Source organism: Podarcis filfolensis (assembly GCF_964270895.1).
Source record: "Podarcis filfolensis genome assembly, chromosome: 3".
In the NCBI taxonomy this organism is placed as follows: Eukaryota; Metazoa; Chordata; class Lepidosauria; order Squamata; family Lacertidae; genus Podarcis; species Podarcis filfolensis.
This window is the reverse complement of record NC_139606.1, coordinates 96,005,148-96,022,832: the sequence shown is the minus strand read 5'-3', so window position 1 is coordinate 96,022,832 and position 17,685 is coordinate 96,005,148. Positions and strand designations below refer to the sequence as shown.

At 46.0% G+C, this 17,685-nt stretch overlaps 1 protein-coding gene across 2 annotated transcripts in view; it reads right to left on the bottom strand.

Moving 5' to 3' along the window:
* Positions 1-17,685, bottom strand: part of PTPN14 (protein tyrosine phosphatase non-receptor type 14) — a 127,371-nt gene that overhangs the window by 8,423 nt on the left and 101,263 nt on the right. For both annotated transcript variants that reach the window (XM_083604902.1, XM_083604903.1), the window contains exons 14-18: positions 15,941-16,084; positions 13,965-14,183; positions 9,609-9,737; positions 6,381-6,612; positions 3,301-3,464 (exon numbers count right to left, since the gene is read on the bottom strand). In XM_083604902.1, coding sequence (XP_083461028.1) covers positions 3,301-3,464; positions 6,381-6,612; positions 9,609-9,737; positions 13,965-14,183; positions 15,941-16,084 — 888 coding nt within the window. The remainder of the gene's footprint in view (positions 1-3,300; positions 3,465-6,380; positions 6,613-9,608; positions 9,738-13,964; positions 14,184-15,940; positions 16,085-17,685) is intronic.

Here is a 17,685-nt window from a genome sequence, read left to right as displayed (position 1 = left end):
CGCTGGTGCACACTGGGACAGATTTGTGATCATCCTGGGCTGTGCTTCATAAGGAAGACGCCCAGAGAGATCTGTCTCATTCCGGGGGCTGTGTGTGCCCCCCAGGCATGTTCCAACAACCCCAAGAACAAATGCCTTCTGTCCTTTCCCTCTAAATTAACCTCAGGATTTCACACTAGTTTCATTCACCAAACCACGTTCATTTCCAGTGTACAGACAACCTCATTTCTGAAACTTCCTTTTCCACACAAAAAGGGGCTTTCCCAAGCTGGTTCCCTACAGATGTTTGCGGACTGCAGACTCCCATCAGCCCCCAGCCGGCTTGGAGTTTGTGATCCAAAACATCTGGAGGAAACCAGGTTGGGGAAGACTGGCACAGACCATGCCAGTGTGGCAAGAGCCTCTTTAGCTCCCTTGCCACGGAAATAAGAGGACTTTGTTTTGATTTCATGTAGGCTGCTCTGGGAGCCTTTCTGGCTGAAGAGCGAAGTACAAATACTCTAAATAAATAATTGCATCTTGCATCACAGGGCTTGTTCAAAAGATGCAGTTTGGGGATGTCAGGGAACTGCCATCGGAGCCAAGAGTGGAGGTAAGACTCCCCAACGATGCAGGAGAAGGAACCAGCAGGGAGAGAGAGAACACTTCCTTTGGGGAAGGAAATCGGCGTGACACCAGGAAGAAAGGGGAGCAGGGAAGGACTTCGGAGAGATGGCTCCAAGACTCTTCCACAGAGACCAGCGGGGAGAGCCCAGGACCTCCGCTGGCCACACCCACTCTGCGCAGAAGACTTCCGCGCAGGGAGGCTAGGAGGAGACTTGGCGTCAAAGAGCTTTTATGTTGGAAGAAGTTCAGGAAACGCCCACTGACGGATTCTGCCAGTGACTGACACAGCCACGGAAAAAGGGCTGTCCAGCCAGGGAAAGGTTTAGCCAGACAACGTTGCCTAGAGCAGCAGCCCCCTTACGCAGGAGCAACCCCAATTCCCTTTACAGGGAAGTTCTCAAGATGGTAGTAATCTCCGCTTCTCATGCATTCCTCTCCCTCGCCGTGAGGAGAAAGACCATACAGAGAGCCCTGCTCGATTAGGCCAAAGGCCCATCAAGACCAGCAGTTGCCAACCAGATGCCTATGGAAATCTGCAAGTAGGATTCTGAGGCAACAGCACTCTCCCCGTCTGTGATTCCTAGCAACCAATATTCAGAGGCATAGTGCCTCTACAGTGGAAGGGGAACACAGCCATTGTGGCCAGTAGCCACTCAGCCTTATCTTCCATGAATTAATCATCTAGCCTGTACTAGATTTTTGGGGGGTCAGCAGTTCACCAGCTACCCAAAGAAGCTGATGAAACCAGCATTATACTGAGGCAGACAGCTGGCTAGAACTGTCTGTTGCTCTCCAAAGGCCTCAGGCAGAGATCGTGCCCAGCACTGCCACCATGACCTGGTGTTTCAGCTACAGTAAAATCACAACAGTCTGGGACAAGAGAGAGCGTATTCTTAGCGGCTGCACCCAGATTATGGAACGCCTTGCCCCGTGAAGGTTGCTAGCTCCTTCCCTCACTCATTTTTGCCAGTAATATTGATTTGTACAGCTTTTATATAAGTTTGCAATCTGCTCATATATCGTTCATGAGCTATATATTTACAATAAAGCAAAAGCACTGTACAGCTGAATATTGTTCTGGTATTTATCATTCCAAGGCATTGCAAACAAGAGACCCTCTTTCTATAAACTTACTTGGTTCTTCTGTAACATGTTTGGTCATTATTACGATGGTTTGTATTTTAATCAAGCTAATCTGCCAATCCTGGGGTGCCATTCTATTTCCAGTTCTTTGCAATACTTATTTTTGCAGCTGTCAATAACTGAAAGCCTTTTTATTCTAGCAGGCTTTTATTTTATGAGGCAGACAATATTCAATCAATCAATCAATCAATCAATCAATCAATGTTTATTATGGCAAACGGTCAGCAATAAAGGAAGACAATGTTCTTAGGGTGTTTTGTTTAAACCACCACCTGGTCTCTCGGTCTCTCTGGAATTGTTTTGTATTGTTTTCAGGAGCGGCAATTTTTCATGTAGTTAGCTGCCCTGAGCAGTGTCTTTTAGGCTAGGAGGCTGGGATATAAAAAATTAAATAAAGGAAAACTTAAATAAAGGAGATCTTGTTGCATGCAAAGCATGGACTAATGTACTAATGAGGGCAAATATTATTATTTTTTAAAAAAATAGTGCAGTCCAGTTCATGTATTACTTTCTCCCTGAAAAGAATGAGAGTGGGGTACACATACCCAAGTCTAGAACCAGGTAGACAGCACCAACCAGAATGCAAAGCCCGAATAGGACCACATTGACCAGGTTTCCTGATGGAGCAATCCATTTGAGGCACCTCATTCAGGCAGATGCAGGTTAAGAATGCCAGCTCTCTATTCTGAAATTTGCTATACTTGCACACTCTTACTAAAGAATGCTGCTGTGTGGAATCTGATAAACAGCTCATGATCTAATTGCTTTGCTAAGCCAGTTAGAACTTAGCCTTGCCTAGGCATGGGGGCAGGGAATGCAGACCAGTTGGGACTCGCACAGCCCAGCCCAATAACTGAGCATCTGCCATATTTCTCTTTCCCCTGCTACCTGATGCAAAAACAAATCAGTTGCTACATCCTTGTTTTCCAAGTCAAGCTTCCTTAATGTTTAGCGATCTGGGAGAAATATTTTATATGTCACGGCATACTTATTGCAACTCTCTAAATGAAAACATTTTCTTTTTTGCACTCAGTATTGCAAAAATGTGTTTTTCATTTTGCCAGCCCATATCCGATTACCTTGGTTGGCTATTTTGTTCCTGAAAAAAGTACCTTAAAGGTGGTGAGTGTGTAGAGGAAGCAGCACCAAGAGCGCAGTTCTTATTTGAAAGAAAGTAATGAACCTTGCTTACCAGTCTTGGGGTCAGGTTATAAAACCTATCTAAAGGGAATCGCATAATAGTTTGGAAAGGTGTTGTGAACGGACGTTTTGCTTACCTTAAGCTTTGCAAAGAACTGTCAACAGACTACTTCTTGCACCGCTCCATTTTTTCACAACACCTGACAACCACTTTGGGCATCTGCTGAAGCAATTTGCAAAAGCTTCCGCTGGGCTTTTGGATGTTTGTTGAGACTTAACCCTCTGGTTAACCCTCTGGAATTTGTGGACCTCCTCCCCACATACTTTCACGTTTTGCAGCAGGGCTTGCAGGAACACACTTGTATTTAAGCAAGAAGAGGCCCGCCTTCTGAAAGACACACGTTTGCTCACCTCGTTGTGCTCCAAGCAGCCAATCATGAGCTCCGTCAAAATGACGACCCCCGTCCTCCCCACGCCGGCGCTGCAGTGAACTACAATGGGGGGGTTGCAGTTGTTGCTGCTGTCCAGGACACTGTTGGTGTGGCGTCGCACAGATTGGATCTCTTCCAAATAGGCTGCGTGGCGGGAATAAAACGGAAATCGCATTCCTGAAATGCTACCCAGCTTCACATAAAAAGAGGACGAATGCATGGAGGAGCAGGCTTCCTTTTAAATTATGATAATTTACCATTCTTAGAAGACACTAATTATTTGGCCTCTGGACAGCAAACAGCACTGAGTTAAGCAAGAAGCAGCAGGGTGTCAATTACTACTTGGGACTTCGGTCCTTTAAATTAAACAGCTCTTTTTTAAAAAGGAAAAAATAACACACACACTCTCTTTCCCCCCTCTGCAAATCCCCAAGTCCCTTAAGCAGATGACTGTAGACATTACTTACAGCAATTCCTGCTATTAACAGGCTGGGATCAGAACAGCAGCAAGGTCCCCTTGAAACAAATGCCTGTCAGAGCCAGTATCTAATGGGCAGGGAGCATCCATCTGGCCCTCTCCTTACCTTGCAGAATGCCTCTGAATTTCAAACATGCCTGCTGACACTCTCTCTCTCTCTCTCTCTCTCTCTCTCTCTCTCTCTCTCTCTGCTCTGTCTCTCTCAAGCAGGCCTATTTCATGCACAAATTTTCCTACACAGAGAAAGCCCCGTGTAGGGTAACAAAGAAGGAAAGAAAACAGTTGCCTTGCATGATAACAGACAGTCCTCTTAAAGCGGGTTATATGTCACTGAAAGTCACCCCCCAAAACCCCTCCTTAGTTAAGTAGACATAGGAAGGGTGTGTGGTAAGCATACCAGCTTCATTGCTAATACTATCACCCTCCACAAGTGGCAGCCTGGAGATGGAATCTGCATTACAAGAGGCTCCCTGCTGCAGTCATCCTTCAATTTGTGGAAGCCAACCAGGGTGTGAGTGTGTGTGACAGAGCTAGCATGCTCAGACCCACTAATCCCGCCACTAACTCACATGCTTACTAAACACAGACATATTTAGGAGTGAAGAGGGCTACTGTCCTTAACAAAACCTAAAGGCTCTGTGGTCTACATGAACCCAACCTTTAAAGAAGAGACATGTTGCGTTGTGCCATAGGCTTCCAAGGTTCATCAGCGAAGAGTAGGGCCTTTAGAGTGGTGGCACCTGCCCCTTGGAATGCACTCCCAACGAACATCAGGCGGGTACCTACAGTATTAGCATTCAGGGGCCTCCTCATTTATCTGTCACCCACGTTTTCCCTGATGGGGGCTCTGTCTATGTTTATGTATTAATATGATCTACTCATTTGTGATGTATTATGTGCTTGTTTCGTGAACGTAATTTTGCTGTAGTTTTCATGCTGTTCATCGTCACAATCATTTTTTCCAAATTCTGATGATTTTCAAAGTTTGCAAATAAATGCAGGCGTGCCACCAGAGTCTATGTTGTAACGACATAAGGAAAAGACATTTGTGCAACTATCACACATTTTTAATTTTATTTCAGGGATTTAGGCAAAGTCTGAGTGCTGGCATAATCTTCTTAAAATGGGCAACAGCTCTTGGGCATGCTGATTCCCATCTATGTTAGCTGGTAATTCTGGAGATGCCAGGGAATCAATCTGGGATCTTCTGCATGCAAAGCACATCCTCTTCAACCGAGCAACGGCCTCCTCCTCTGCTCAATAAACACTTTACTCGCAAGGCCACCTTAAGCATGGGACAATGGACCATCATCTCAATCCCCATTCCATGGAGTGATCTGCAAGCAGCTTCTGCTGCCATAAACTCCAGGAATTTCACACAGCCTCTAGGCTGGCATATGGGGATATGCATCCCCCAGATTAGACTCAGCTGACTCCAGCTGCTGATCCCTAGCATGCATGCTTTCCTCCTGCCCTGGAAGTGTCAAGGGAAACGAGGCAAAACCCTGGCAAAGTGTAACTTCTGCACAAGGCCTAGAGACAATTGCACAACAAAGCTATTGACATAGTCGAGAAAATATTTTCCTCCCTTTTTGTTATTAATAGTTTTTCACATATTCTTTTTAACATACAGTTCCACTTTCGGTCCCTCTCCCCGGCCTGCACACATCCAAACATAACAATAACCAGGCAGAGGGCCTTCTCAGTAGTGGTGCCCGCCCTGTGGAATGCCCTCCCATTAGATGTCAAGGAAATAAACAACTACCATATTTTTTGCACCATAACACTCACTTTTTTCCTCCTAGAAAGTAAGGGGAAATGTCTGTGCGTGTTATGGAGCGAATGCCTGCGGGTGGCGGGGGGGGGGGGGATCTGCTACAGTCGTGAGCAGAGGATCCATGGTTCCCCTTCCTTCCCTCCTCCGTGGTTACAAAGCATGGATCCACATGGATCCTCAGGATTTTTGCATTGGGCTACTCCAAACTCACTGTCAGATCACATGTCTGTGGCCACAGCATGAACCACAAAAATCATATATCCACTATTTCGTTTAGAATATTTTTTTTCTTGTTTTCCTCTAAAAACTATGTGCGTGTTATGGTCTGGTGCGTGTTATAGAGCGAAAAATATGGTATATGACTTTTAGAAGACATCTGAAGACAGCCCTATTTAGGGAAGTTTTAAATGTCTGATATTTTATCACATTATTATTATTATTATTATTATTATTATTATTATTATTATTATTATTATGTTGGGAGCCACTCAGAGTGGGTGGGGTATAAAATATTTATTTCTTTATTTTTTATTATTATTATTATTATTATTATTATTATTATTATTATTATTAATCTTCCCTACAATAAAGCTCAGCAAATAAATGTCAGTATATATATATGGCCTATATATATATTTCATGTATATGTATATATATTTCCTATATATGTATATATGTGTGTGTGCATAAGGAAATAGTTCTAAGGACCCACTCCAACATTTAATTCAACTTCACTGATGTCCTCACTCAAAACAAAAAGAAAGCGCCCACATTTTAAACACACACACACACACACACAACTTACAGAGAAAGCCTTGTTCTTCTGGGCAACCATGATCCGGCCAGTCGGTGTACTGCAAATGCCACACCGTCTTCTCCTGCCCCAGCAGAAGGTGCTTGACCTTGAGACCCGTCGTGGCATAGCAACCCGAATCGGTGCGGAATTTGGTGGTCACCTTGAACTTCCCGTAAGTGGCTGAGCTGTGCTTGGAGCCGAGTTTCGGCCAGTAGCGATGGCTCTTGGCTCTTCCTCTTTCCTGTCCCACAGCAAAAGGAAGGAGAAGCAAAAAAATCAGCACTGTCCTGTTCCTACAGCCACAAGCCACAGTGAACAATGGGTATGCCTAAAAATCAAGTACAGTGCCAGTGTGGTTTAAAGCAAGGGTGGGAATACTTCAGGAACGCAGGCCAGTCGTGGCCCTCCAGGCTTCAAAACTCTACCTAGGCCTCACCCATCTCTAGCCTTTCATCACACCCCAAGTGTTTTGCCTGGCTGGAATGTGTCCTTGAAAGTTTTGGCTCAGCAGACTCTAGTTGCTGATCCCTAGCATAAATGCTTTCCTCCTACCCCAGAAGCTGCTGTAGGGTCAAGGGAAACTGGGCAAAACCCTGGCAAAGTGTAACTTCTCCGCAAACTGACCCCTTCTCCCTTAGGGTGCCATAATAAAGCTGGTGCCACGAACCAGTGAAGACTTCACAGCTACAGAACAAGTGAAGTCAAACACAGTATTACACACCCTTAGGCACACCTGTATGGACTGTACACGCCGCAAGCAAAATCTGAAGACCCGTGTAAAGGAATTAAGAGAATGGCTCGAAACATCCCATAATTGTTCACAGTCCCAAAATGTGTGTTCAGACTAATAACTGCACAACAACATGCAGCCTCGAACAATGCTGTGAGCCCCAGACAAAGGATTTCTAGTGTGTGTTTACAGCACTGCACCGAAAATATCACAGATGCGCTTCGTTGTGGGGGATAACAACAAACCCAAAGTTCAAGCAACCACCTCAGGGCATCATATTATAGTTTCCCAGAAAATAGCCGAGTGAGGACATCAGAGGAAAATAGGGAGCGGGAAAGAGACTGATCCTATTTGACTGTTTCCCCATGAACATCTCCCTTGCCTCTGTGCATCCTGGGGTTCCAGGAGTGCCCTCTTATCACGGAGTGTGCATTCATACTGCAATTACTGTCTGCAAATTTCCACCGTCTCAGGACAGTGGAGATTCCTCGTTGTTTCCAAGCATCATAAAAGCCATAATATGAATGCATGCATATAATCAGAGTTCAGGTCATAAGACAGCCCTGTTGCCTGCCGCCGCTTAGAAAGAGGCTTTCTCTGTGGTCAGATTACTCTGTAACTGTGCATTTAATGGACTCTTGCTCCCCCTTCTGAACAGCTGATAGTGCTAAATGTTTAAAATGGGGAAAATCGGGCCACACTATTTAAACAGAACAGCTGTTCCTGTGTGCCTGTAAAGGCAGCATAGTTCTGAACAGGATGCAGGGCTGGTTACTTGTGTGTGCCAGGTTTATAGCACAACATACAGTTGTGGGATTACAACAGAAATAACTGTTTTGCTTGGCATGGGAATAAAGGCGACTTTTTCTCTCTCTTTTTACTGGATACTTTAACTGGAACAACAACTTCTGATGTATTCGCAGCTGATAAGGATGCTAGTAATGCAGAGGTGGCCTTGGATGGGTTGAGAATATCATTCTTCTCAAATAAGGGCAGCTTTGTGTTCTCAGAATTCACTGCTTTGTTTGGCATGCAGCAATCTTCTAATGGAGCTAAACTTCCATCATTACACTGTGCGGCCAGCTAGACTGATACAAACAAGGTTGTAAGGGGTTGAGTCATCCCAGGCAAAGGTTCAAAGGAAGTTTGAAAAGCAAAACAGCAAACAGGAGAGCAAAAGGACCGGCAGAGAGAAGCAGATTGTCATGGAGAGCTCTTCCTAAATCTTCAAAACATGCACGCAACTATTTGAACCTCCCTTAGCGTACACAAGATAAAACATGGTCCAATCTCAAGAGTGGCTCTCGCTCTTATCCTCTAGCACAGGACAAGCTGATCAAAGGGTAGAGAGCAAGCCCACAGAGGCCCAAGGAATGCATGCTCTCAGGTTTGAACTAGGACTGGGTGGGGAAGAGAAAATGCAAGCAAACAAAACATCTTTGAATGTACTGCCTATATCTGCAGTGAGGGTCGACCTGAGGTCGGTGGCAGGCCCACTTGGACGAATGCCATTCCAAGAGGTTTTCTGAGGGGACAGCTCATTGCCACCAGGACTTTTGTGGCCGTGGTGGTGCAGTGAGCAACTCCCCCCCCCAGTGGTGGACTTAGGGGCCTCAAATTTCAGTGGCGCCCTGTGCAACGTCAAATCCCCGCCCCCGCCTCTCACCTTCCACTCTACACCACAGTTGTGGTGCCCCTGCAGCACCCCCAAGGCTTCACTCCCAGTGCCACCAAACCGGTCATGCTCCTCTAAATCCACCTCTGCCCCTCTTCTCCCCCATATCCCTGCCTGAAGATGGGCCACCAAATTGTACTGTTCCATCCACGTATCAGATGCTAGTGACTAAAATGGGGAATGTGTATCACCATCATGTTGTGAACCTCACCACACCTTCTGATGGGACACATTTTATAAAAGATATAATGCTGGGACAGACGGAAATCTGCCTTTGTCCACATTCACACCATATATGTAAATTGCTACGACAGCAACAGTCATGGCTTCCCCCAAAGTTTGTTAAGGCTGCTGAGAGTTGTTAGGAGGCCCCTATACACCTTACACCTCAGGGACGTGGGTGGCGCTGTGGGTTAAACCACAGAGCCTAGGACTTGCCGATCAGAAGGTCGGCGGTTTGAATCCCCGCAACGGGGTGAGCTCCCGTTGCTCAGTCCCTGCTCCTGCCAACCTAGCAGTTTGAAAGCATGTCAAAGTGCAAGTAGATAAATAGGTACCATTCTGGCAGGAAGGTAAACGGCGTTTCTGTGCGCTGCTCTGGTTTGTCAGAAGAGGCTTAGTCATGCTGGCCACATGACCTGGAAGCTGTAAGCCGGCTCCCTTGGCCAATAAAGCGAGATGAGCGCTGCAACCCCAGAGTTGGTCACAACTTGACCTAATGGTCGGGGTCCCTTTACCTTTACCTTTATACACCTTACAGAGGTACAATTTGCAGAGTTCCCCGTAAAGAGGTCTCAGGAGATTTGTTAGCATGCAACCACATATTACATACCTCCTCTGCTGTCACCATGGCTATCACATTCACCCCTTCTTCCCACACCATTTGCCAGAAATCATGGCATGTTTGTGGCAAAGGTCCTTGTGTGGCTATGTAGTGCCATTCTTCTCCGCCCACTGTAACCTGAGGTAGAGAGAGAAAGAGAGAACAATAGATTACTATAAAATTCATGCCACAATTGAGCATCTTCACCTCTCTCTTTCTGCCATAGCAACTGTGCATAGTTAGGGAAGGGCCTTAGCTCACTGGTAGAGCTTCTGTTTTGCACGCATGAAGTCCAAGGTTCAATTCTTGAATCCCTGACATCCTCAGGTTGGGCTGGTTCAAGACCCTGGAAAATAGCTGCCAGGACACTGGTAAACCACACCAATGGACCAATGGTTTGACTCAGAACCAGACACCTTCCTATGTTCTTCGTCATGAGCTCATAAAGGTTCATGCTTATCAGCCAGCTTAACCCACTCACCCATCCTTGCTGCTGTTACAGCAACATGCAATTTTCTTACATGCACAAAACACGACCCTCTGTTTATATTTTGGCTTTAGGACCTGGTTGGCTTAGCTTCAGAGGGCAATGTTGGAAACAAGGAAGCAACAGAAAATGACCAGGGCTGTAGAGGAAAAACAACAGTTAATGCAGCGTTCAGAACCCCCTTCCATCCCTCCTTTTTCCAGATGAAATACCCACAAAGTACCCATTCTACAAATTTGCAGGGTGGTGGGGTAGAGGGGAGAAACCTGAATCAGAAGATGCAGGTCTGCCTCTGGCACATGATGATGACGACGATGATAACAACGACAACAACAATTTATATGCCGCTCACCCAACTGAGTTGCCCCAGACACTCCGGGGCACTTTGGAAGGCTTCCAACAAATTGAAACATTAAACACCGTAAAACACCACACATTAACAACTTCCCTATACGGGGCTGTCTTCTAAAAGTCAGATAGTTGTTTATTTCCTTCACATCTGACGGGAGGGAGTTCCACAGGGTGGGCAACGAGGGAGCCGCCAGAAGGACATTGGAACTGGACCTTAGTGTCTGGGATGAATGATCGGGGTAGAGACGCTCCTTCAGGTATACAGGGCCAAAGCCATTTAGCGCCATCCCAAGATTCAAGGCCTATATAAACACGCTCCTATGGTGAGCACATCATTATATGGTGTTTGTGTGTGAGAGAGATAGACATGTTTACTTCATCTGAGGTGAGAAACACCAAAGGTTGTTGAAAAACTAGTTAAGAATGATCCCAAAAATGTCAGTGAGATTCAGCATCTGGACATAGGAACGTAAGTAGAGCCCTCCTTGACCAGGCCAAAGGCCCATCTAGACTAACATCCTGTTCTTATTGTGGACAACCACATACCTATGGGAAGCCCACATGCAGGAATTGAGTTCAATGACACTTTCTCCACTTGCAATTTCCAGCAACTGGTATCCAGCAGCATAGCGTGTCTATATTCCAACAGCTCAAAAGTAAAGAGAAAGTTGTTTGCTGATGTGGAGATATGAGCGCACCCACTGAAAACAGATTTCTTCTTTTTTTAGCATACACAGACTGAAGGCATGTAAATCTTGACAGCCAGGATCAAAGCAAAAAAGGGAAAGGCAGACAACCCTACTGAAGATTGCAAGGTTGGGTCTAGCAGCGTAGGAGTCTGGGGCAAGATCTTATCGTAATGTTACGGGTGTTTTGCTCTGCCTGCTCCGCCGTGGTCCAACCGCCCAGCCTGCTGGCAAAAGGCATGGACAAAAAACCCATAAATAGTCCAGAGGGAGTGCACAGCCTGGAACGCGGCAGCACTCTGCGGCCCCGACTGCAGGATATTAAAAATTGATAACTGGGTGAAAAACACTCGCTGCGTGGCAGAGGTAAAAATCTGCAGATGCAATTTCACCTTCTGAGCAAAAGAACATCTGCTTGGCTTCTGCAACAGCCCCTTGGAAGAGGGGGAGGGGGGAAGTGCTGGCAGCACACAGGGTTGTATACTACTAAGCATCAGCACATGTCGCTACATGCGCTACAGAACAATGTGGGTACGTCCGAGGCTGACACACAAGATGAAATATGAACTCTTAAAAGCTGGCTGGGGAGAATTCTTTCTGGGCCCCTGCCACCTGATGGAGCAAAATTATGCTCTCAGAAATTATTTGTCCCCCCCCCCCATGGATGGGGGGGCAGGGAATTCAGATTCCGTAATCAGTCATCCAAGCTGAGGTAGGTTGTGCCAAAAACACACAGTATCTGCTACCCACCAGATCTTTTGGCAGAAATCTGACAGGGTTCTGGTTTTAGAGAGGTGTTTTGACTCAACAAGGGCTTAGCGTTGTAAATTTATGACCAAACCAAGCTTGGAACTTGGTACGGATGTCTTGCAGCCAAGATATGCTCATAATTTAATACTGTTTTGACCAACGCAGAAAATGTTCATAAAAGCAGATCCGTTCAAGTTTTGTCAAATCACCCTTGACCATTAGGCTTGCTGGCCGAGGCTGGTGAGAGTTAAGAGTCCCAACAGCATCTGCAGGGCCACAGATTCCTCACTCCTGACGCAAAGAGCAAAGAGGTTTGCTTCCAGAGCCACTCTCCTATAGGCCGTACAATTAAAGCGTATTTAAAGCACATTTCCGTCTCCCCTAAGAATTATAGGAAGTGGAGTTTATCCCTCACAGAGCTACAACTCACAGGAAATTAACCAATTGTAGTTCTCAGGTTTCTTTGATAAATGTACGGTGTGTACGGTAAAAGTAAAGGAAGCGGGTGGCACTGTGGTCTAAACCACTGAGTCTTTGGGCTTGCCGATCAGAAGGTTGGCGGTTCGAATCCGTGTGATGGGGTGGGCTCCCGTTGCTCTGTCCCAGCTTCTGCCAACCTAGCAGTTTGAAAGCATACCAGTGCAAGTAGATGGTGTGTACACAGGCACAGTGGATAAGAGTCCTGGATGTGGACAGGAGAGACCCAGATGCAAATCCCCACGCAGCCATCAAGCTTACTGTATAACCCTGGGCCAGACACTCCCTCTCTACTTAACCTACCTTGCAGGGTAATTAGGATAAAACAGAAGGGAGAAGGGTCACGAATGCCACCCAAATCTACCTTCCTTTCACAGATTGTTCAGCTTTTCCAAATTCAGGGTACAGAATGTAGGGACGGCATAGGGCCAGGGTCTGAGAAGCAGCAGAGTTCAAAGCAAGGTTCAGCAATGGACTGAGGATGGCAGAGATTTTCCTTTGCAGACAGCACCTAGGCTAGAACCCAGGGTGCCTTACTGGGCTCAAGGCAAAAGTCTTTACAGAACCTGCAGCACTCGCACAGCTTTCCAGCCTGTTTTTAACTTTTGTTCCAAGACACTCAGAGTAACAGGAATGAATAACTGATAATACCTGCACTGGTAGAATCTGGGCAACACGCAAATCTACTTGTACCAGGCATCTTTGTGCGTGCTCTGAGTGAATTGTGAAAACCACAATCCACACTGAGGTTTTTTTTCCCCCCTACCAGACTCACAAAGTGTCCTCAAGGAAGCCTGCTGTCTTCGCTTACAAAAAAGGGACATAAAAATGTGATCCTACTTATGTTTGCTCAGGGCCACTGGGAGGCTGCCATTCAGAAGAACATCATGGCAAGCTGGAGATCAACCTGGCCCTATTCCCTGGTCACAGAGGGAGAAGCTACACTTGGCTTCAGCTGCCAGCTGCCCCAGGACTGCACAAATGAAGGGCAGCACACCCTTGCCCCTGGCTTTGGCCGCGGGACTGAAGGATCCTGGCTCCAGGAAGAACAGTATGGCAAAGGGAGACTAACGTGGCCGCATTCATCAGCCAAAGAACAGAGCTTGCTTCCCCCTACCTTCCCTGCCAGAAATAACACTGGTGAACTGGTGCTCTGAGTTTGCTTTTTTCCTCCTCCCTCCCAAGTCCCTTTTCCCTTTGTGCTGTTGCCTCTACATTGTAAGCCTGAGGGAAGGGACCGTCTTATTAATGATTGCTTTCAGCTGCTTTGTGTGGCTGAAGAGCAGGGTAAAAAGAAAAGAAAAAAGAAAGAAAGCCTTGTGTCAGCCCAAGTTGAGTCACGGAATAAGGTTATTGTGAGGACGAAGAAAGGTTAAGGCGGGAGAGGCACTATTCATGTTTAAAAAATGTTTAACAAATTATAATTATTACAATCCTGTGACGACAGGCATGGTTTGTATATAGGTTAATTGAGGCTGAGAAGAGCATCTGGGGACTGGCCAGCCTGGTGAGTTCACATCCCAGCACAGTTCACATCTGAACTCTGGCCTCCCAGGTTCAAGTCCAGCCTTCCTACCCACAAAGGCAGTTTTTTTCCGTCCCCCCAGTCTTTACCTTTATGTGTGAGGCGTTGATGTAGCCCGTGTTGTTTTCTTTGGTTGGGACGAGCTCCACGCGGTTCTCCTCATACGGAATAACTTCTCGGACACGGTTACGCTCGGAGTTCTCCGGAAGCGTGGCTGTGGTAAAGACCCCGTCTGCCTTCCTCTTTGGAATCTGCTCATATTCAGTGAACACCATCCCCTCTTCTAGTTTCCTCCTCAGGATTTTGCACTATTTTCAATTTAAAACAAAAACACCAAAGAGGACATTCTATTCAAAAGTGATTCCTCATATAAAATACAGTCAAACCTCGGGTTACAGACGCTTCAGGTTGTGCGTTTTCAGGTTGCGCACCATGCCAAACCCGGAAATACCAGAACAGGTTACTTCCGGGTTTTGGCACTTGCGCATGCGCAAAAGCGCTAAATCACACTTTGCGCATGCGTAGAAGCACTGAATTGCGACCCGCACGTGCGCAGACGTGGTGCTGCGGGTTGCAAACGCTGCGGGTTGCGAACATGCCTCCCGCACGGATCACGTTTGCAACCCGAGCGTCCACTGTGCTACAGTTGCTTGTCTTTCAATGATGAGATAAATCATCAGAGGAGCTCCCCCAAAGAATGCTAAGGGTCATCTATTTCTTCCATCTTGCCTGCATTAAACTCTCTACCAGAGTTACGTTCTCTTCAGGGTGGGGTGGGGAGGTATTTTGCAGATGACACCATAATCCAAAACTCCTGATAATCTATCCCACCTGTTTCACATAGAAGATAGTTGGGAAGAAGTAGACACTTGAGGCCAAAGGACCATTCAAAGAACGAAGAGGTGAAATCAATAATCACCACATCCCCAATTACTTTCTCTGACTGTAACATGGGGGGGGGGAGTGGAACCATTTTTAAAATCCTTTCATTTCCCAGGGGATGAAAAAAAATTGCATGGTCCACCAGATCAAAATCTGGTGAGAGGTTCAGGAAGACCAGCAGGGTCGAATTGGCTGTGTTGATCTTTAGATGGAAATAGTCTGCAAAGGCTAGAGTCTCAGTCTTACAATGTAAGGACCTTTGGTCATGGAAACATCATCGATGAACACCACTATACATTTCAAGCACATCCGATATCAGCATGATCACACACACATGCATCGTGCCACACCTGGAAGTGACTCAAAAATGTCACAGAAAAGAGGGGAACAGGGCAGAGCGGGGTGTTTTCAGGCTTTTTCAATTGTGTTTCAAATATACACAATTTCACTTGAACACGCGGTGCCTTGGAACGTAACCCCTGCATAAATTGGGAGTTGCCTGTACTCATAGTTATGACCACAGCTAAATAATGATGGCGGTGCTTGATTGTGCAAACACTTCGTGAAAGACTTAAAGCCATTGAAGTTGAAACAGTGACAGCCAAATGGTTGTGAACACAGGAACCAAGGGAACTGGACATTGGGGCAACATTGTTCCTACAGTAGTGTCTAAATTTCAAGGGAAATGATAGCGCCGAGTGAAAGTCTGTGAAACCGTGGTGCACATTTGCACACATGGGTGTGTCCATACTGCGTAAGTGAGAAAACACTAACAAGCACTGTGGGTGTGCTGATAACAGCTGCCTAAGTCAGTCTCCATTTATTTTACTTTTATCCTACAAAAACATGCTTATGGAACAACAAAGGTCTACAGGTGTGTACATTTCATTTATTCCAATACCCTTCGGTGCTTATGGAGGCTTCTGTGGGCAAAATATTCTTCTGTTGTGAGGCAGAGGTTTTGCACAAGGGCTCATGGCTGAGGTAAGATTTGCATGAGCCAGCTCTGGCCCCAATTACATGCATCCTCATGTTACACCAGCAGTCTTATGCACAGTCGTGATTTCTGCAGCCGTGTGGTAACTGGGGCATTGCAATACATCACCTGGTTTTTAATACTTCAGAAGCCGTTGCCGACAGAAACCAAAATGGCGGCCCTTTGTTTTGCTAGTCCTATTCTTACCCGCTCATCCATTGGCACCTTGACTGCTTCATCCTGGCTGTCCTCAGGCACTGGAACTCGAGCGACTGAGAGACCGTTGAGCGCTGCCAACATCAAGGGCCTCTTCTGGGCCTCCAGGCCTGCCATCTTCTGTTTCTCTAGATACTTTTGGCAAGAAAAGGCATGCTTTCATCTCGGGGTGATTAGAAATAATGCCAGCAGAATGTTGGAATGCCTTTTTAATCTCCCACAAAATCTACAACTCCGGCCGAGGAGTGCAGATGACGGCCATTAGCAGAGCAAATCCAAATGCGTCTCCTAAACTTCCTATTATTTCCCCGGGGGGCCTGTTCCTACATGAGTGCAGAGCTTTAATTTCAAAGGAACAGTCCCACGATACAGGGGACCTGCTATCAAAAACAGGCGTCTCTCTCTCTCCCTCTCTCCCTCCCGCCCCCCTTGCGTGCTGTGTGTGTTTTTGTGTGTGTGTGTAAATGTTAGGCACAGAGTGAGCCGCATCAAGCAAGCCAAACAAACCACAAAGATGATACATAAGCCCAGGCTGGTGGCGGATTTTTAAACAGCATTGTTACATTGAAATTAGTACAATGGGCTCTGTTGAGCGTAAAGTGAATAAATACGGATCCAACGCCCACCCCCACCTCCAATTCAAGAAAAGGCCAATTGGAAATGCTCCGTTGCCACCAGGTAGAGGTGTTGTGGAAGGCAGCAAAATTGTGACATGTAAAACGAGAACGTTTCAAAGCTCTAAAGTGAGTTAAATTATTCTTTTGTGTGTGCGTTTTCCCCTGCCTCTAAATTTACTTCCAAATGTGGGTTCAGTATTCAGAAGCACCATCAATTCTCCTAAAACTAAGGGCAAACAAAGCACTTTCTAGACCTACATTTTAATTGCTGTATTTTAAACAGGACTGTTTTACTGCATATTTTAATTATGGGGTTTTTTTTTAAAAAAAAAAACCAACACACTTGTGCAATTGGTTTTTATACTTGCAAACCACTTAGAAGCTGGTTTCAGAATTTAGCAGCATATTAATTTATTATTCTTAATAAAAACAACAAATTGTTAATTTTCACTGCCTTCCCTCTGAATGAATGGACGCTTTTGTGACCTTTTGAATGGCAAGGGTCACTGCCAATCGGGGAGCACCCAGCAGTGGCTCCACCCATAGTGTGTCCTCTGCCAATCACAGCCCCTTAGATGGTTGATATTGGGGGAAGGCGCTCTTCTCGGCTCTGCAATCGCTCAGTGGGGCTAAGGAATAGCTGCAAGTCAAATCCAGGTGTTTCCAGGAAAGCTGCTCTTACGGCACTCCCCAAGCCTTATCGCCTCATCATCCTCTGTAGTTGGCAGGAGGATATAACTTGGGTGTTTCCAGATCTGTAAGAGGCAATGCATTTCTGTCTAGTTGCTTCTGGCTGACCTGGAAACTGCATAAACTAAGGAATTAAGCTCTTGGGAGTGGCTGTGGAAGAAAACCTTGCCCTAAAATGAGCCTTGAATTAATATTCTTCAGTGTGGGTAGCTTTTGATGGTTAGGGGGAAGAGAGAGAGATTGGAGGTGTGATAATGACTTCAGCTATTTTGTATTTTTGTCTGTACTTGATGAAAGAGTCCAGGCCTCCTTCTGCTCCAGTCTCTCATTGAGGACAATAGAGTGTGTTAGGTTGAAATAAATAGAAGTTAAAAAGTTCTTCAGGGTGGTTGAATTTTTGTTTGCAAAGCCTCCTTACAAAATTACTTG